General features: G+C 35.4%; 1 protein-coding gene across 2 annotated transcripts; it reads right to left on the reverse strand.

Annotated features, from left to right (window-relative positions):
* Positions 1-1,925: 1,925 nt before the first annotated feature.
* slc35g2a (solute carrier family 35 member G2a) lies at positions 1,926-7,979 on the reverse strand. Of its 2 annotated transcripts, none has more exons than NM_001328571.1 (2): positions 7,754-7,969; positions 1,926-4,120 (listed from the first exon to the last, which is right to left on the reverse strand). In NM_001328571.1, the coding sequence occupies exon 2, from the start codon at positions 4,088-4,090 to the stop codon at positions 2,843-2,845; it is 1,248 nt and encodes a 415-aa protein (NP_001315500.1). In that variant the 5' UTR covers positions 4,091-4,120; positions 7,754-7,969; the 3' UTR covers positions 1,926-2,842. The 2 variants fall into 2 exon arrangements, with proteins under 2 accessions (NP_001315500.1, XP_017213805.1); XM_017358316.4 differs by having other exon boundaries at positions 2,560-4,117; positions 7,754-7,979.
* Between the last annotated feature and the right edge of the window lie 14,438 nt (positions 7,980-22,417).

Raw genomic sequence — 22,417 nt, forward strand, 5'->3', positions numbered from 1 at the left:
TGTTCCCTAGTGGTCTCCCATCCAGGTACTGACCAGGCTCAGCCCTGCTTAGCTTCAGTGAGTAACCGGTCTTGGACTGCAGGGTGACATGGCTGTGGCTGTTTGACACAAGCATTTCGAGTGGATCTGTATTTTAATTTATTCATTCATTTTCTTTTCGGCTTAGTCCCTTTATTAATCTGGGGTCGCCACAGCGGAATGAACCGCCAACTTATCCAGCATATGTTTTACGCGGCGGATGCCCTTTCAGCTGCAACCCAGCACTGGGAAAGTAATTTAATTTAATTTAATTTAATTTAATTTAATTTAATTTAATTTAATTTAATTTAATTTAATTTAATTTAATTTAATTTAATTTAATTACAATAAAACATAGTTTGCTTAGAAAAATAAGCAAACAAAAATAAAATAAAATAAAATAAAATAAAATAAAATAAAATAAAATAAAATAAAATAAAATAAAATAAAATAAAACTAAACAAAATTGGACTAAATTAAATACACTTTAACAATCAAATCAAATATAATACATATTTGTGGCACATAGGATCACCCCTCAAAATAAGGTGCATCTTACACGTCACTGTCTGTACCATCTCTTTATTGTACATTTTAAATTATTTAATATTATTAAATGTATTTTTAATGTTTTTATGCATTGCATGCAACAGTACAGACAGAGGTAATTATTATTCCTTATCTAAGTTCAAGAAATCACAATATGTTGGGCAACTCAGCAAACAAACCTTTAAAAGAACCAAAAGTCCACCTGTGAGTGATATTGTGAGAGCCACATCTGCATCTTATGAGGCCTGTGAGCAGTCAGAGAAGTAAACTCCAGCACACTGCTATTCTTTGAAGAAGCAGCCACACTGGTTTTCACAGGTCATTGTGCCTGATGCAGACTTGTTTATTTCTCAAGGGAGGCAATAAATGTTTGCACGTGATGTTATGTGATGAAATTTAGGCCTGGTTGGAGGCCTTCAATTGTGTGTGCTGAGATGATGTCGTACAGACCATAGATTAATGATAACATACTGTGCTGGTTAAAATAATCCATTCATTTTACTTCAGCTTAGTCCCTTTATTCATCAGGAGTTGCCACAGCAGAATGAACCGCCAACTTATGCAGCATTTGTTTTAAACAGCGGATACCCTCAAGCTGCAACCCAGTTTTAAGGAAACATCCATATACACTCATTCACACACATTCATTCATTCATTCATTCATTCATTCATTCATTCATTCATTCATTCATTCATATTGTTTTCGGCTTGGTCCCTTTATTAATCTGGGGTCGCCACAGCGGAATGAACCGCCAAATTATCCAGCATGTGTTTACGCAACGGATGCCCGTTCCAGCGAGAAGGGTCTGCTGCAGACTTGGTGCAGTGCAATCTGAGCTGCATCCAATGCTTTTTAATGCGCTCACCAAACCCCACCCCTAACCCTACCCGTCACAATGACGTCACTCACTCCATTGAGTGCATTGCATTACTGTGTGATGCAGTCTCAGCTTGCATCATAAAGGCTGCATCCAGATACTATTGGTTCCAGCAGCAAACCAACTCTGGGAAACATCCATACACACTCATTCACACTCATACACTGGTATGGACTGTGGGGGAAACCGGAGCACCCGGAGGAAACCCATGCGAACACGTGCAGAACATGCAAACGCCAAACAGAAACTCTAACTGGCCCAGCAGCGACTCAAACCAGCGATTTTCTTGCTGTGAGGCGACAGTACTAACCACTAAACCACCAGTGGTATTTTCTCATAATATGTATATATATATTATATATGAATATATTAAAATATAAATTATACGTTTATTCCAGATTTAATGTAATCCTTTGGTCCTTTTCTACCCCCTTGTGGATACTGAGGAGATTTCAAATAAACGTTAAATGAATAGCACAATTTAAAATTAATACATGACTTTATTAATACATGCTGTTATTAAAAGAAAAAACACATTTTTATAATCTCTGTAGTTTTCAAAAGACACAAAAGGGACATTCTCAGGCTTTAGAAAACTTAATTAATTCCTTTTTCAAAAAAAAGTTGTAGTTGACATGATCATTTTGTGAAAAATCTATGTTTTGCATGGCTCAAACATTGCCTTTTCTGTAGACTGAAAACTTATATTTTTACCAGGCATATCTGTGTAATGCTACACACTCTGTCAAAACAATTGAAAACGTTAAACTTTGACTTTAACCTCAAATATGACATATATAGCTCTTTGCAAAAACATCTTCTGAATACAAGTAATTTTTTTATTTCCAAATTAAATTCTGAAAAGCATTACTCCATGATACCATGAGCTATTCAATTTTCCTTATTAAAATGGAAATCATGAGATCATATACCAACAGAAAAGCTCTGGCAGACAACAGTGTGAATCGCTGTTGCCAAAACAGATTTGATTCACTCAGTCAAACGAGTCTGTTGCCAAATACACTCCTGAGGATCACATAACCACTAACCACCAACAGGGGGCGCGCTTGACCAAGTGAGTTTGGAAAATGTGTATATTCATGAAACTCTCATGTTGTCATTGCAGAGACATTTATTTGGATGTACATCACCAAACATAACCTAGCCAAAACAAAACAATTCATAATAGGCGATGAGTATCAATATCCTCTTTGTGATTTCACATAATACAGCAGTCAAAGACAATGTCACAATGGCACTTCAGCAATAGACACAAACTTTACACATCTTTTTCTCAGACATTCACAGTAACCTCAATCACAGGTGAGTAGCATCAATTCAAAGCCATAAAAATAATAATCAAACAAATAAATAAAACAACTTTGATTAATAAGGAATCACTTTATAGGCGAATCAAGGATCTCTTCATACTCTTGTCTTTTGCTCTTGCCTACCCAATAAAGCTTTACGGCCGTCAGAACGACAACACTGATGATGATGATGAGGCCCCCGATGATGTCATAGACTGAGGGGACCATGTGGAGCACAATGAGCTGCAGAAGCATGGCCACAACAATCTCCATATGCTGAACGGTGCTCACCAGAGCCGGATGAAACTTGTTGAGGGCATAATAAACACCCAGGAAAGCCACAGTAGAGCAGACGCAGATGCCGATCAGATACCCCCAAGTCTCCCCATCCAGAGGAATGATGGGCTCCTGGAGAACGAACATAGTGGATACCCCCCACACCGTCCCGGTCCAGCCGAAGGTGAAAAGAGCCGTCCACATGCTCACCCTTTCTTTTATGGCACGGTAGATGATCATGGACATGGCCGCCATTAAGCCTGCCATCACTGTCATGGTGTAACCGAAAGCTTCCTTCCAGAAACTCAGAGATCTGTGTTCGCCTACGATGTTGGGAATCATGACCAAGCAGAGGCCGAAGACGCTACTGACCACCGTCACCACATCGGTCATTCCTAGTCGTTCATCGATGAGTAGAAATGCCAGGATGGCACTGAAGACTGTTGTGGTTGCCCTCCACATGATGGTGCCATTGCTTGGTGGGACGATGGCGAAGGATGTATACGCACATGTGATGGAGATGACATTGCAAACACCGTAGAAGAAAAGACGCAGTCTGTAGCCTTGGGGTCCAAAGGGCGGCTCCTGGTAGTAAAACACCACCCCGATGGACAACACCTGGATGACGGAGCGGATGAAGAGGAGCTCCAGTGAGGGCACTCGAGAGCGGTCGGCAGCCAGTCGTGTGATTAAAGCCACACACCCATGTGCCAGAGCTGCCCCAAACAGAGCGGCCCACGTCATTCGTGAGGCGAACACTGAGGCCTCACCGAAGCTCTGCAGCTGACCTCCGACCCCTTTTTCTTTTTGGTCACCAGGCGGTTTGGACCGACTGTCAAGAGCACTGAGAAAAGTCCTTCCTGATTTGCTGTCGGTGAGGTGTTTTTTGTCTGAGGTCCCCTCGATGAAGGAGCCAAAGTCTTCGAAAGATGGCGCATCATCATAGCCCTCGTCTCCAGGCTGAGGGAAGTGAGTGGCGTATTTGACCGTCACTGTGTTCGGATGGATTTTGACTCTTTTCTTAGGGCCAAGCAGATGCTTTGAAGGTGAATCATCCATTTTCTTACGATACCAGATGTTGCTTAGCTACTGAAAAAAAGAGAAAGAAAACATGATGAATTGTGCAAATTAACTGATGATCAAAATTTAAAATACTTTCTCAAGGCTTCAAAGTTTGTTTTGGGGGTTTGCCTCAATTACTTTGTAATAGGTTTACATGTGAACAAAAAAAATTCATTCATTGAATTTCCTTCATCTTAGTCCCTTATTTGTCAGGGGTCGCCTCAGCAGAATGAACCAACAACTATTCTGGCATATATTTTACCCAGCTGATGCCCATCCTGGGCGACGCGGTGGTGCAGTGGGTAGCACAATCACCTCACAGCAAGAATGTTGCTGGTTTGAACCTCGGCTGGGTTAGTTGGCATTTCTGTCTGGAGTTTGCATGTTCTCCTAGTGTTCGCGTGGGTTTCCTCCGGATGCTCCTGTTTCCCCCACAAGTCCAAAGACATGTGGTATAGGTGAATTGGGTATGCTAAAATTGACCATAGTATATGTGTGTGAATGAGTGTGTATAGATGTTTCCCAGAGATGGGTTCAGCTGGAAGGGTCATTTCCCAGATTGACAAAGGGACTAAGCCGTAAAGAAAATTAATGAATAAATTAATGCCCGTCCTTCCACAACCCAGTACAGGGAAACACTCATACACTCTTGCATTCACACACGCAATTATACACTGTGGCCAAATAGGTTCATCTAATTCATGTAGTTCATTCTTATTCATGTCTTTGGACTGAGGGGGATACTGGAGCACCTGGAGGAATCCCAGACAACATGCAAACACAGAAATGCCAACTGGTCCAGATAGGACTTGAACCAGCAACCTTCTTGCTGTTAGGCAACAGTGCTAACAAGCCACTGAGCCACCAATCCCCAAAACACTTTTATTTTTTCAAAATAAACATTTCACATTAGTTTTATTCCCTCAGAAATAAAAGAGATGTCACTGGGGTAGTATTTTTTCAAAAGGTACACATTGTACTATAAGGGTTTTAAAACCTTAACGTGACAAACAAAGATACATATTAGTACCTAAACATTACAATAGTAAACATTTTATGTACCTTTAAGGCACCAATATGGACCCTGTAAGTACAAACATGTACTTTTTAAAAAGGAACTGCCCCAGTGACAGCTCTCTAATCTTTATTTCTGAGATACTCAGATTGATTGCTTCAAAGATTTGATCCAAGCAGGTTGTTTGTGCAAGGAGCTCATTAAAGTCGTTGCATTACATTTGTAAAGTTAAGTGCTATCAAATAAATTTTATAAAACATAAAACAAAATATAAAAGTGCTATCATTTAAATACATGTTCAAGTCACTAAATTTTAGTGAGGCTTTAGAATATAATTTACAGTCAACTCAAAACACATTTGCCCAGTGTGAGTATCATTGTTACACTGATACAGTGTAATCCTCTAGCAATCAAGCTATACATATCCTGACTTTTATTATACATTAAACGGTACAATGCATACTTTCTTTATGTGGCCCTGGCTTTATTTTAGTAAACACTTCACATTTTAGTAAACACTCCAATGGGTCCCTTTTCAGGTAAGTTACAAGTAAAGTAACACTGTAAAGGTTTTTGGAAAAGCTGCACTAAATGAATGTTTAGTTTTGAAAATGAATGCTTCTTTTTGTAATGATGTAAAAATAAATCTTTGAGGGCAGGTCAAAGGAGACGCTGTTTGCAGACAATGAAGACGCTATAAAAACTCGCTACTGATCTGTTACTAACGTGGAATTTCTAACTTAATTTCGCAGTTCAGAGTCTTATTTGTTTTAGGGTAAAATAGCACAGATCTTTAAAAGTTGTAGACTTTTAACATTCTCAAAAAGCATGAAAGGAAAATTTAACAAAAAGAGTAAGTGCATTTTCAGTCAACATGTACAGTACAACTTTTTTTATTCTATGCACAGCTCTTTTCACAGAGACTTTCTAAAGCAAAGTTTGGAATATGTGTCAAGTATTTTTGGATGTGGATCAGTGATCATTAATTACACTGATTTTTCCATCCATAGCTTAAAACCCAAGGCAAGGCAAACTCTTTCTTTAAATAACTTATATTAGTTCAATTGTGAGAATAATGTCTATTTTTTCATACTCAAAAAAAATTGTCCTCATGTCTGATTTTGATTGCAGCTTTTTCTTGGCAATTAAGTACTATATTACATAGCAGTACTGTTTTATATTTAACTTCTTTTCTTTCTTAAATGTCAGGCTGCACTAAGTTATTTTTTTAAATAGCTGTAAACTAGGGGAGCACAGGGCACAAAGTAATGCAGGATAAACTGTAACACTGAGTTTAAGGTATTTGCTCAGGGTTAACCATGGGATGCTTCTGAGGTTTTCACCACAGGCAAAATTTTGTATGGGAAACACAAGAGAAACCATTTTTGCAGCATAAAAGTATTTTTTAATATAGTCAATACTTTTTAAATAAATAAAAAAATCTGTGAAAGTAGGTATGTAAATCTTAAAAGATGAAACCATTTTGAAAGATGTATAAACACTCAGTGACTGCAAGCCAGTTTTGAGGAAAACACAACACAGTGGGGTTAGTTAAGCCACACACTGTTAAACACCAATTAAATAAGTTGTTTTTTTAAATTTGATTGTAATGTTGAAAACTTTTTATATGATAAAATATTTCAATATAAAAAATTTTTTTATTAGAAAATATTATTTAATAGAAAAATAATTTTTCTACTATTACTGCAAATAAATACATTGTATGATAATTTATAATAATGCAGAGAAATCCAAACGTGTTTATCCAAAAGTTAAATAAATAAATACATAAATAAACATGCTGTGCTATGTAGAATAAAAAAATAAATTAAGCTAAGTACTGAGGAAATATAGCTACGATTTAAAGTAAACTGAATTGAAATTAATTGTGTGAAATCTGACATGTAGCATCTGACATAAGCATGTGTTACAACTAACCCTCTGACTGTTACAACTTGCCCCGCAGGTGGGGTAAATATTAACATTAGCACTTTTGGCCATACTGCACAGAAACTATAGGTCCAGCTGTCATACTTTCCGTGCTTATTTGTAGGAGACGCTTGTGTGTTGTTGGTAAAAAAATATGGTTTGTCTAACCCCATTACTTTGTTCATGATTTGGCCAAAACCAAAAATAGTTTTGTGCCCCACTATCCCCTACCCTTTTGCTTTCCTCAGTACACAGCTTTATGTTTCATAACTGCTTTAAGCAGATTTTTGCACGTTTTTGTCTACTAAGTAAAACTGTATTAGGCCTAATTAAAGTATATATTAAATAACCTGTATTTTTCCTTCAATCTAAACTGTGACAACCTGAATCCCCTAAAAGCTATTTAGGGACACGGTCAATAATGACGTTGGTTTCGATGATGTCACATGACGCAAAAGCAGCGGGTGAAGCTGTCGTTTGTGAGTGACATTTAGCAAACAGGAACCGATTTCACGATACGGACTTTATGAATGGAGCAGAAGGCGCGCGCGGTGTCTACTATCCAGCGTTGGTTGTGCGCAAGCGCCTCCTCTTAGTCATCCATGCCAATTTACCTTTAACATCCAACATTTGCAATGAAGCAACGTGCTCACCAATAAACAGATTTCTATTCAAACCCTTCTGCCTAACGAGAAAGAAAAACGACGAAATCTCACCTGTCCAGCCAGATGCCTCACACGCCAATCAAGGTCCTCGAATAAACGTGTTAAATCCAGCGATCATTGCTGTGTTTTTGAGGTAATAGTCTTCCCATGTCTTTTAGTATGGAAATATGGCTTATGATTGTCTTAATGACTAACAGCAGGGCACCTTCGTCTCCAGTGAGCTCGCCGTAGTGTCCTTTCTCGCAGGATGCTCTTCTTCAGAGATCTCCGTCAAGCTGCACGCATGCACTGTGAGGATGAGGAACGTTTGGTCCAAGCGTGCGTCATCATTCAGGAGGAGCGTGTCATTGACGCAGTACAACTTCACCTAACTACATCTAAACCACTCCGTCACTCTCGAATGAATGAAATTAATTCTCGAACAGAAATTAATACGTAGATATAAAGGAACCATTTGGCGTTTGAGTAAAAGCGTGGCTTTCAAAAGGTAAAAATGTGAGCACTGTTGAAGTAAAACATTACAAGTAATGCGAGTTACGTCATCTGCTTTCTTAACCAAAATATCGCATTATTTTTAAATTTACAAAAAAAGATTTTTTTTCTAAAAAGTTCTCTTTTAATTAGTATTAATATTAATAATAATAATAATAATAATAATAATAATAATAATAATAATAATAATAATATTAATAATAATAATAATTTGTGAGAAATATATGTGAGTGGGCTTGACAATCCACCTGTAGGACACACTCTTCTTGTCTTAATGCGTCAGATATTTTGTTAGAAATACTCATATGCTTTACATGTTTGTTTCAATAACTACAATTTTCATTCACATCACTTCATTTTTGCATGTTTAAATACACTAACAGCAGCTACACTAATTATTTTCTTTATTCTCTATTTCCACTTGGGGATACTCATCTCTCGCCTCTAGAGATTGTGCAGCGCTATTGATGTAATCCAAGATCTGTAAAGAAATGATGCCAAGGTTTCCACAATCTTGGAGCAGGCTATATTCTGAGTTGATGCTGTGGTGGTCATGAAGGAGCGGAGAGCTTGAAACGGATTCCTGAAAGACACATTGACAGATGAGTCTTCGCATTGATCCCATGTGCCAGGCCAACGCAATCTCACCACCATTCGTAACTTTTGATTTAGTGGCTAATTCGTATGAATTCGTATGATCTAATTCGTACAATTAAGTACGATTTGCTCATCACCCAATGACGGTTGGAGTTAGGGGTGGGGTTAGGTGCCACGCCTCCTTTTTAAAATTGTTTGTTTTTGTACGACTGAACTCGTACGAATTCGTATGAATTAGTCACTAAACTGACAAAACGTAAAATACTTACGTTTTCTTGTGAAATTAGGCTGGCCAGGCTGATTACCCACCAGTGACCTACACACACCTGCAGCTTCTCTACAATGGATGTCCAGAGTTCTTCAGCCTCCGGCACCTAAACTGCAGCTTTGCACAAGTATTTGGCCAGAGGACAAATGGTCATGCCCAACTGAGCCTGGTTTCTCTTAAGGTTTTTTCCTTCACTTTCAATCAGTGATGTTTTGTTCCTCATCACTATCGCCAGTGGCTTGCTTGGTTTGGGATTTGTGGAGCTGCACATCAATGGATTTGCTCTTCAGTGTTCAGTGTTCAGTTTGCTCCACACTGAACTGAACTAAACAAAACTCTGAAAACTCTTACGCAACTTTGACACAATCTACATTATAAAAGTGCTACAGAAATAAACAAACTGAATTGAAATATTCAGCTCCACAAAGAATGTTTAAACTGTCCAGCTTAGTAAAAATATATTTTAAAATAAATACAAAAACATTGGTGAATGCATCTTTATTAGGTTAATATGATCTTCCAAAGACATGGACGGAGAGGACCACCTAAAAAAGTATTTATTACATCAATCCAATAGTGGAAGAAAATTGGCCGATATTGTGACCTTTTCATAAGTATTTAAAACTCTCAGAAACGACAACAAAAAAAAAAGAGTCTATATTGGAAGGCAGAGTGATCAGGAAAATCTCACTTTTGTTAATGCAGAGATAAAAGCCAGAGAATTTGCGAAACTCTTTTATTAATGATACAGTTTGAGGTATTAAGGTGATTGGGCTTGACACATATAGCAAAGCATGTTGTCGAGAGAAATAGATTAATTCGTACTGCATGTGTTCTGAAAACCTTAAATATGAATTGCTGAAGAGTTTTTTTCTTTCTCAATGCAATCTGTTCTTTATGTAATCCAGAAAAGCATGACAGTTAAACAGATGGGAATTTACATTTCCTTCAGCCGGAGATTTATTCACTTCACATTTCGGTTTTAATGTACTGTAAAATACCTGTTTCTTTACAAATAAGCAGCAATCCCAGCCCAGATTAAAGCATACTTTAGCATTCTAATCACATTTTGTTACTTTTTCAAATATGTAATGCAAGATTGTAATAAAGTAACTCTCCCTAAGACTAAATGTAACATACATTTATGCATTCACTGGCAGTACATTCAAGATTTTTTCAGGCAACATTTTCTTAATCTCTACATTTTTATAAACTTGTGTGAACTGAAGCTTTAAGGTTTGATGTGTTTGGTTTAGAGATGCTCTTCTGCAGACCTTGATTGTAATGAGTATTTTTTGGGGGTTATTGTGTTGTGATGCCTTCTTCTTATCCTTTTCTGACTTCTAGCATCAACATGGCTTTTTCACCCACAAAACTGCCACTTAGATATGTTCTCTTTTTACTGACTATACAGTACAATGAGTTACAGTTCAGAAATACAGCAAAAGCTAATTAAATTATTATAATAAAATAAATATTGTAATGACTAGTTGTTGGATTTGTCAGTATTTGACCTAAATTTGGGCTGAAACAGTGGGCAGCTTTTTTCTCATTTTTCAATAAAATGTATATTAAATACCTGTTAAAAATGAACATATACTGGATTTATTTAAGCTATCTTTTTGATATGGTTTAGGATATTTGTATATAAAATTGTATATTTGTATACTAGAAAAGGTCTGAAAAAATAAAAAACAAACTTTTTAAAGTTTAAATATAAATGTTTGTATTAAGAGCTTTTTTCAGCAAATGACAATCAGTTCAGAATAACAAATGTTGTCACTTGTTGTTATTAAAAATCAGGGTTACTCCATCAAATATTTATTTTTTTAATATTTAATGATTAGTATTGAGTTTTCTAAAAATGTATATAAAACAATGACATAATAATATAAAGCGACAACATTGCATCTTTTTGTAGTTTTATTTTAAAAATACTCTAAATGTCAAAGTGTTCTTTTTTAATTCAGTAAAAATGCCATCAGTGGTTTACAGAATAAAACAACAATGCTATTTTACTTAAATTACTATGAATTAATCCAGGGAAAGTGAGAAACAAATGTCTATAGCTGTATTGAGTGACAGCCTCAGTCCCATTTCCTTTAATTATGCAGAATTAAAAGGAAGTAAAGGTGTCTTCCACATCTTTCACATTCTAACATTTATCTTATTCTTTTGTGTTATATTCATGAAACAAACCACTTTGGATCAACATCAAGGTGATCGTCTTAAAGACCATAAAACACATTTGATGTTAATTTTATATATATATATATATATATATATATATATATATATATATATATATATATATATATATATATATATATATATATATATATATATATATATATATATATATATATATATATATATATATATAAACACTACACTTTTCATCCTTATAAAACATGCTCCTAATGTGTTATTCATAATTCATGATAAGATCTGACTCCTGTGACTTGTGTTTCTATAATGAGGGGAGATCTCAGCATGTTTTGACCTCCCATCAGCTGGAATATTATGAGGCACAGCTGTAACCTGATGTTTTAAAATAAAAGGTTTATAACCAGATTTTATATTCCAATAATAATATTACCCTGTGTGCATTTTTGTGTGTTTAAAAAAAAGTCTAATGGAAGTCTAATAGACGCCTACGGCTTGGCTAAAACAATGCTAAATTTGCCTTATCTCATCTGTGAAAAATAGACTTAAATAAGAATAGCACAAAACTAGACTATTCAGCAAATAGACAGTAGGGATTGACTACACATGTGAAGTCTGTGTATTTGATGACTAGTTTTGGGCTATTGGATTTTTACTGACAGCCCAAATGTAGCTTTGTTTTAGACGTCTATTAGACATTGATTAAACACAACTTTGTTTGAAGGGTAGGATCTCTTGCCAGCTCAATTCTTAGTCTCTTTTGCACTATAAAACTTGTAAATAAATTAACAAAATGCTTTTAATAAAAGTTTTTTGTCATGTCTGGAGTGAGTTTGCATGCTGCCTTGTTTTTATTACACACACACACACACACACAGCTTTTAATATTTATAAGTGTGTGAGAAAATAGCAAGGCCTTGTTTCCATGGTAACTACACCAGTAGTTCAGCAGAACATGCAGTTCAACCCTGAGGATCAGCCATTTATCTTAAAGTGTTTATTTTTCGTGATTTAAATAGGCTGCATGCAGTAACCAATACACAGGCAATGTTCTACATGCTGTCAACACTACATAGTCATCAAGACTAATACCAACCCTTTTTGTGTTGTCATGACTGGTTAATGAGGTTTTCTTGAGTCAGCCAGGAAACTACATCACACTCACTTCTGATTAGTGTTCAGCTCCCATTGATATCACAGAATCAGGTGAATCAGGAGATTGCTGCCTTATAGTTTCTGCTTTTACCATTAAGATGAGACAATGTAGTTCATAATGATGTTTTCCCCTTGCATTTAAAGTTCACTACTAAAATGCCAACACTGAAGACCAAATCCAATGATGCGCAGCTCCACAAGTCCCAAAGCAAGCAAGTCACTGGTGATAGTGGCAAGGAACAAACTTTGCCAATTGACGAAAGTTCAGGAAAAAATCTTGAGAGAAACCAGACTTAGTGTAATTTCTTCTTTGGCCAAACTTCTTGTGCAGAGCTGAAGTATAGGTGCCGGAGGCTGGAGAATGCTGGACAACCATCGTGGAGAAGCTGTAGGTGTTTGTAGGTCACCGGCATGTGTTCAGACTGGCCCACTTTAAAAAAATACACCTTAAGTCTTTTCTTTATCAAGATGTATCAAGTTTTAGTAAGTGTCAATAATTTTTTTTACAACACATACTTTTCAAAGGCTAATTTTTTAATTAATTGTCCACTTTAACAGCAATAATTGTGCACACACACCAAACTGTGTCATTTGTTTGTTTCTGGGAGATTTGTTTATAATTATCAGTAATGACTAGTGCTGGGCAAAAATCAATATTGATTAATCGGATCCGAAATAAAAGTTTGTTTTGACATAATATGTGTGTGTACTGTGTATATTAATCATGCATATATAAATACACATATGCATGCATATTTTCAAGAAAAGGTTTATTTAAATTGAATACAACAAGTATCTGATATAATTTATATATACATTTAAGTATCTTTACAACATTTTTTAAAAATAGTTTTACAGTGGGGGAAATAAGTATTGAACACATCACCATTTTTCTTAGAACACATTTTTCCAAAAGTGCTGTTGGCTTAAAATTTTCCCCAGATGTTGAAAACAACCAAAGAAATTCATGCAAAGAAAATAAATTGAACTAGTTCACAAATGAAGTTATGTGTAATAAAATAAAATGACTATTTTTATTTTTTTTATTTTTAAGTATTGAACACATGAAGAAAGGGAGATGTAGAAAGGTAGTGAAAGCCCAGACAGCAGCTGAAATCTCTCGCTAGTTTTTCAGCAACCCTCTGCTCTTTGTCAGTGTAAATTAATATTAGCTGCAGTCCAACATCTGCATTGCAAGGATGATAAAGTTGAAACCAAACAAGCAATGCAAGACAATGATCCAAAACACAGCCAAGGAAACTCTCAAATGCTTTTAGAGAAAGAAAATCAAGTTGTAGATGGCCCAGCCAATCATCTGACTTGAATCCATCATAAAATACAAATTAAAGATCAGATTTGAAAGATGAAATCCACCGAACCGTCAAGATTTCTACACTGTTGAAGTCTGTGAAAAAAAACACACCTGAGCGATGCATGACTTCATTCTCCTTATGAGAGGCGTCTTTAAGCTGCCAACATTACCCAGGCCTTTTGTATAAAGTATTAAATAATATTTTCTTTCTGTGATATTTTATTATTACACATAACAATTTTTTTATCTGGTTCAATTCCAAATCAACAGCTCCTTTATAAATATTATTTCCAGGAATAAACACGACGTGTTTAATACTTATTTCCCTCACTGTATGTGTTTGTGTCACATATACATAAAAATATGTAAAATACACACACACTCTTATGTCAAAACAAATTTGGATGCAATTAACTGCAATTAATCTCTGCCCAGTGCTATATATAATATAATAAAAATGTTTGCAATTTCTAAAGTAATTAATTAACCGGGTAAGTATCTACAGTATCCTGCCTTAATAAAATATAGATGCATACATTTAAGATGTCTGAACTCTGTGCTATTCAGTGACCATTTTACAGTCACTGTGACAGTTCAGTGAGTGCATAATCCTAAAACACCCTTGAGCTCTGTTCTCGGTGCTGCTGTGAAGAATGATGGATGAAACTCATTCCACAGACACAAGAACAAAGCCGAGGCATCAGTGCCATTTTCCTGTAGCACAGGGAAGGTGCTTTAATGTCCTTTAAAGACACATTAATTGGTTAGTATCTTAAACTACAAAACTTATACCTACATTTAGCTTTTCGTTCTTTACACTAGGTTTTACTTGTGAAAAATTAAGAAAGCACTGTTATGAGCAGTAATTGTAAGTAAATGTACTGCCAATAATTTACAAATAATTTAAGAACAAGACTTTTCCAATTAGATTTATATCAATTTACTAGTGAAAAAATATGAGAAACATACTGTAACTTGAGAACAATTGACATTTCCTTCTACAGTGTAAATTAGAAAGACAAAAAAGCACACTCAGGAAAAAAAAAATTGTGAGGCTTTCATTTGTATTTATATAATGCATATTTCTAATAAGTAACTATTTAGTGCAGTTTATAAAGATTCTTTTTGAAATATCATCTATGTTAATTCAGCTAGGGTAAAAATGTAAGTTTGTTTAAGGCAACAGGTTCCATCACAATTTTCTAGTAAATTCAGAACCTTCAGAAAATATGAGTGGAAGAGTTATGTACTGCTCCTTCACAGTTTCTTAAGGTCTTGTCTGACCCTCTCACAAAATTAATATTTAATTCACTTGTTACAATCGATCTGAGTTCCAGTGGATTTCTCTATAGGCCAGATGGTTAAACCAGATCAGGAATAAAAAATTTCGCATTTATTGCTGTATCAAGATCTCATGGTGCCTGGCCCCTCATTTTTTATTTATTTTTTTTGTAAATTACCCAGACAACACCGGATGCATTTCTCAACTGGCAAATATGCATTACAGTCACATCAGTTTCATGCCTTTAATACAGATCAAGACCACACTTAGGTCACTGAGCTGGAAATACAGTGTAAACACAGATCCAAAAATCATCTGGCACAGTCAGTTCAGAAGTACTGTGCCAGATCTGCACAAAGGACTCAGGCCGGCGTTGTTTCAAACTATGGTCCAATACTGGCACAAAACCATTTTTACTTATCCAGACCAACACTAGGCCAGCTCTGATGTGGAATCCTAAGTGTGGGCCAAATCTGGTTCAGACAGTCATGGCACAAATCCTAAACAACATATATGTTTTGGCTCAGATTTGGCAAGGCACCGGACCAGATACAGAACTATTCTGTTTTGTAACCTGTTTCAAGCTAGAAACATAAAACAACTAGCAATAGCATAGACTAAGATTATATACACATTATCTATTATAGTTTAGTCCAAAGTACAACTTTACTTGGATTTTGGATTGTGGCCGAAATTGAGCCAAAGTAATTCAATTAATTAATCAAGATCTAAACGCTATTTGAGTTTATGTATTTTTTCCTTGGGAAAATTAAATATTCATTCATTCGTTCGTTCGTTAGTTCGTTCGTTTGTTCGTTCGTTCGTTCATTCATTCATATTCTGGGGTCGCCATAGCGGAACTTATCCAGCATATGTTTTACGCAGCAGATGCCCTTCCAGCTGCAACTCATCACTGGGAAATAAAATAAATATTTTGAATAATGTTAAAATACAGTCAGAACTATCACTGAAAAATTATTTCGAAGAAGATTCCTTGAATTTACTTAATATTTTTAAGTTAGGTGGTTGTAAACAATTTGTTTATGTTGAATTTAAGTTGAACATTACTAAATTAATTTTTTTCGTTTTTTAGTTTTGTTTGTTAAATTTAATAAACGTTTTTGCAGACATTTTTTTCAGAGTATAATTTGAGAATAATTTATGAATTTTGCTGTAACAAATTATAGTTATGAAATTTTAGTAAAGTAAAATATAAATATTCAGTTTCTCTATATTAAATATCTATCTATCTATCTATCTATCTATCTATCTATCTATCTATCTATCTATCTATCTAACTATCTATCTATCTATCTATCTATCTATCTATCTATCTATCTATCTATCTATCTATCTATCTATCTATCTATCTATCTATCTATCTATCTATCTATCTATCTATCTATCTATCTATCTATCTATCTATCTATCTATCTATCTATATATAATTATTTTTATATTTTTTTTGTTTTGTGTGTATGTAGTTTTTTCTTTATCACAATAAATATTTTGGATTTAGATCAAATTAAACTTTATACTTTGAACCAAAGTTAAATTATACTTTGATTATTACTTTTACAGTGTTGGTGCCCCTGAGCACTTGCCCTTTTACCCATATTGTTAATCTGTCTTTGTTAGATCCATGTAAACAGGAGTACTCAATAAACAATAGCCTCACTTTTTTATATGAGCTGCTTAACGAATAGATTTCATCTTGCATTGCTTGAAAAGCATTATGCACAGGGAAATATTGATAGCCTAAAACTAATGGAAAATGATGCTGCAAAAATCAATACAGAATAGCAGTTTTTCTTTTATCCATCTCTATTCAGACCTTTAAACATTCTAAACAACATTGCAAATATCATTTTCTCTGTTATGTTTAATATCATACTATTATAGTAATTAATAATAACCTAAATATCAAACACTGTTTTATTTATTCAACAAACAAATCGAATTAAATACTTACAAAGCATATGGTTTGGACAGAACATCTAATGAGGTCTTGTTATTCATTCCTTCATTTTCTTGTCAGCTGAGTCCCTTTATTAACCCGCCACAGTGGAATAAACCGCCAACTTATCCAGCACGTTTTTATGCAGCAAATGCTTTTCCAGCCGCAACCCATCTCTGGGAAACACACACACACACACACACACAACAGACAATTTAGCCCTCCCAATTCACCTCTACCACATGTCTTTGGACTGTGGGGGAAACTGGAGCACCTAGAGGAAACCCACGCAAACGCAGGGAGAACATGCAAACTCTACACAGAAACGCCAACCGAGCTGAGATTCGAACCAGCGACCCAGTGACCTTCTTGCTGTTAGGTGACAGCACAACATACTGCGCCATTGTGTTACCTCATTCATTCATTCCTTAATTTTCCTCCGTTTTAGTCCCTTATTCATCAGGGTTCGCCACAGCGGAATGAACTGCCAACTTATCCATGCAGCATATGTTTTACACAGCGGATGCCCTTCCAGTTGCAACCCAGTACTGAAAACACACACACTCATTCACACTCATACAATATGGTTAATTTAGTTTATTCTATTCACCTATAGCGCATGTTTTCGGACTGTGGGGAAAACTGGAGCACCTGGAGGAAAAACCACGCCAAAAAGAAGAGAACATGCAACGAACCAGTGACGTTCTTGCTGTCAGGCAACAGTGCTAACAACTGAGCCACCGTGTTGCCCTTTGTTATTCATATGCAGAAAATGTACATCATGCTAACATTGGTGTGCTAACAAAGAAAATGAAGGAAGGTTCATTCATCATGCACAAAAGGAGCAGGTGTTATTATAATTCCAGAGTCTGCAGGCAGGCAGGATACAGCTGTCTTGTTGAATACTGATACTGACACACAGCCGGGATTCTTGTGAATAGGCTGTGCAAATGGAATCATTGATACTTTCATATACCTTTTCAGTAATAAGCGAGATTACTCTTGAATGTAATTTGTCATTTTAAGTTCCTGTTTTTTGCAGATGTTCCATTTAAAATGTTAAAGTAGGTCAAGATCAAATTAAATAACATTCACATTCATAAAATAAAACTAAATGAATAAATATGATATACAAATAGCTGCTCCTCCGCAACTGTTGCTGTTCTGTATTGTGGCAAAACCTGCTTTCTGTTTTAGTCTGCTTATATCCTACATATCTCCTTATCTACCTCAAACCTTACTGATCTTGTCAGTCACTTTTTTTTACTCCATTTTTAAATAAGCTTAGAAAAACTATTTCCACTCAGTATAACAGTCCTTGCCTCGTGTTCCTTTGTTTTGTTTATTATTGTTTGACACCGTAGTTGTTCTCATTGTCTTGTCAAACTGTGATCATTATCCCCTCTTCCTCATTATGTAGTTTAGGTAATAGATTGTTCCTCTATATATACCCTCATTTGTTTGCCACTTGTTGGTCAATAATATTGTGTGACTTCTGTGATGATGTCTATGTGTTTATTGTTTTGTTTTTGTTTTTCCTTATATGGACTGTTTCAATAAATTATGTAAACTGCACTTGGATCTGCACACCTGTTTTATTTCTTGCACCACACATCAGACGTGACACTCACTTAGGGACTACTTTCAGACGACTAGACGGCAAAACAGGTTTGGTGTCTGAAAGTCTGGGTCCAATTGTATGAAAGCCCTTAATTTATTTACAGTACAATTAATTTAACAGTATACCTGAGGATTTCATTAAGAGCGTTCCAACAAACCGTCACTTATAGGTGTCTTTTTTAAATGTTATACCTAATGTGTAACATATTCATTGAACAAATTAGTTAAAATGTAGTGTTTTTTTGACAAAGTAATAGAAAATATACATTTTAGTTCCTTTAAGGGACTAAGCTTTTTTTCTCAGGTGACAGTGCTAACCACTGTGACACCATGAGACCATATATATATATATATATATATATATATATATATATATATATATATATATATATATATATATATATATATATATATATATATATATATATATATATATATATATATATAATTCACCTATAGCACATGTCTTTGGACTGTGGGGGAAACCGGAACACCTGGAGAAAGCTCACACCAACAAAGGGAGAACATGCAAACTCCCTACAAAAATACCAACTGACCCAGCCGGGGCGCAAACCAGCAACCTTCTTGCTGTGAGATGACAGTGCTAACCACTAAGCCACTATCTAGCCGCTATCATTTAGACGGAGCAGGAGTTATCGTTTGTCATCCACTTGTCATGAATCACCTCTAAAACTGACACACCTACATTAAAATGTGTTTGTGTGTCAAAATTATTAGCCCTCCTTTTTTCTTTTCAAATATTTCCCAAATTATGTTTAACAGAGCAAGGAATTTTTCACAGTATTTCCTGTAATACTTTTTATTCTAAGGAGAGTCTTTATTGGTTTATTTTGGCTAGAAAAAAACTGTTTCTAAATAGTGTCTACAGAACAAACCAATTCATTGAATTGCCTAATTAACCTAACTTACCCTAGTTAACCTAATTAACCGAGTTAAGCCTTTAAATAGCTTTTTTAGCTGAATACTAGTATCTTGAAAAATATCTAGTAAAATATTATGTCCTTTCATCATGGCAAAGATAAAATAAATCAGTAATTAGAAATGAGTTATTAAAACTATTATGCTTAGAAATGTGTTTAAACAATCTTCTCTCTGTTAAACAGAAACTAGGGAAAAATATGCAGGGGGTAAATAATTCAGGGGAGACTAATAATTTTGACTACAACTGTACATTGTCTAATATATTTTAGTCCCCCTTTTCCCCCCACTAGTGATACCCTGCAAACTTTAGTTATCTTTGCAGCTAATGATCTTACTGTAAACAGGCTATTAGAGTACATAAGAATTTCTGATACTATTTTCGACTGCCTCTTGAGAAAATACATCATGCATCAAGTCCCAAGCTATTTATGGGAAGCGCTCCTTGTCAACATGCTTGTTAAAGTCTGAAGGATGAGTGTTGAAGCTTCTGGGCTTGGTCTGACCAGCCAGTGATTGGCCATCATTGCAAACAGAGGTGTACATTATATAAAGTGTTTTCAACCTCATCCATTTTTTTTATTGTTGTCACATGTGCAGACACCAATGAAAGGGGGAAAATGAAAATAGCTGCTTTGAGAGCTCAGAGCAAGGTTACAGTGCTGTATAAATAGAGCTAAGCTGCTGGACATGGTTGCTGTTTGCTGTCCTTGCTTCAAAGACATTTGCTGCATATTCTGTGATTAAGGCTAAAGGAGTGTTGACATCTCACGCTATATTGTTTTTTGCACATGGCAGCATTTTCTCATAGAACACTGCCCTGCAGAAATGAACTGTGATCACAGAAGTGAATTGATGGACAGCTAAAGCAACAAAGCTTTATGAGGCAGAAACCTTTCTCTCTCATTTTATGTGTATGGAAATGACTTTAACATCTCCTTTATGGACATGATGATAATATAGCAAAGAAAAGTATGATATGTTTTAATCGATGCAGTTGTGAAAGGCTAAAATAGTAATGACAAGGATGAAAAACTGACCCTTCAGAGGCTGCTAATGCAAACTATAGGTTCAGCTTTTAACTGTTCGTAAACAAAGCTTAAAATATTCATCAAAGTAGAACAGCGGAAGTTAAACTTATCAAAGACTCAGGCAGCTGTGCCTTATCTGTTTTCTGATCATTCCATTCTTCCTTAATGAAAATGACCTGATTTGCCAATTCAAGATGGAGGAGGGCATTCATGATTAACCATTAAAAGCATTAAAACTAATTGAGGGATCAGGAAATTACTCATGGCCATAGCTTGCGCTGAGGTGTAGAATCAGTAATGCAAGAAATCCGTCAGATCATTAAAATTTGCTCAATCTCCTTAATCATGTAACCTTTCACATTTTATAAAAATGGCTATATTCTTTCATTTATTTTCCTTCAGCTTAGTCCCTTTATTCATTAGAGGTCGTCACAGCAGAATGAACTGCCAACTGATCCAGCATGCTTTACACAGCGGATGCTCTCCATGTGCAACTCAGTACTGGGAAACACCCATACACTCTCACAAGCGCACACACACTATGTTTATTGGGTTTGTTTTAAAACTGAGGAAAGACTGAAATGAAAGTGTACACATAATTCTGTAAAGGTGGTGAAATGTCATGGTTTGATGGATGCTTTCTACAGTAGTTGGTCCATACAGTCTTATAAATGTATGATTTGTCACAGAGACAGAAACTTTTCAAAGGATACACTTTTGTACCTAAAGGGTTCATATTACATAAACAGTAAAATAGATTTTCTTTTGAAATGATGTGGTAAGAATGTCTACCTTTAAGCTCCCAATATGAAGTCTTTAGATAAAAGTGTATCGTTTGAAAAGGTCATTCTCGAGTTACAGCCCTCTGTCCCTTCCCAGCAGGCACACAACATCATAAGACGTTAATATTAGGTTAGATTTTGGTCATGACGTCAGGTGACCAAAATTCAATATCTGGCCAGCGTCTAAGGACAACGGTATTTTGATGTTCAATAATGACATCAAATGATATTTTGATGATATTTTATTGATTTTAGGTTGTTGGAAAGTGACCAAAATCCAACGTCTGATAGATGTCATGGTAGTAATGTCCACACAATGTCAAGGTGTAACATGATGAGACGTTGATATTTGGTTGATTTTAAGTTGGACCTTGGACATTGACGTCGACCTGAAGTTGGATTCTGTCGTCAACCCGATTTTCATTTACAAACAAAATCCAACATCCCCACAACCCTGGGGTACAACGTCAATATGACATCTTGTTGACCTCCTTTGCCTGCAGGGTTATTTATGAACTATATAATTAAATGGGAGAGTGCAAATTTTTATCAGAAACTCTTTTAGCTACATGTGCTTCTCTCCATGTGTTCATATCTCAATTAACTAGTAATGTTGATGCAGGACAACGAGTCCCACGATATCACAGATGAAAATGTGTAAAGCAGTTAATTGAAGCTGAAAATATTTAAACAATTAATTGGCCATCCCAGAACCCTGAAGAAAATCAAATGACCACTTGTTAAGTTGAGATCTGCAAAAGATAATTTCTGAACACAGAACATTTCAAACTTGAAACAGATGTGCTATATCAGGACATGGAAAAACACAACAGTGACACACCGCCTGTCAGCTAAAAAACATGATTATTTACCAAATTTATCAAATTTTGTCTCAGTTTCTCCAGCAACATTCAGATAGTCAGATGGTCAAAAAGTGAGGTTAACAAGGGTTAAGGGTTTTTGTAAATTACACAGTATTTTATGAAGTTTTTTTTTTTTTTTTTTACTGTAGGACAGTTCTGCAGTATATTACTGCAGTATATTGTAGTTTAAAGTTACATTGTGAAAATGACTATATAGTTTAACGTAAAGATAGAATGCTGTAAATAGATAT

The sequence above is a fragment of the Danio rerio genome, chromosome 2, assembly GCF_049306965.1.
Source record: "Danio rerio strain Tuebingen ecotype United States chromosome 2, GRCz12tu, whole genome shotgun sequence".
Lineage (NCBI taxonomy): Eukaryota > Metazoa > Chordata > Actinopteri > Cypriniformes > Danionidae > Danio > Danio rerio.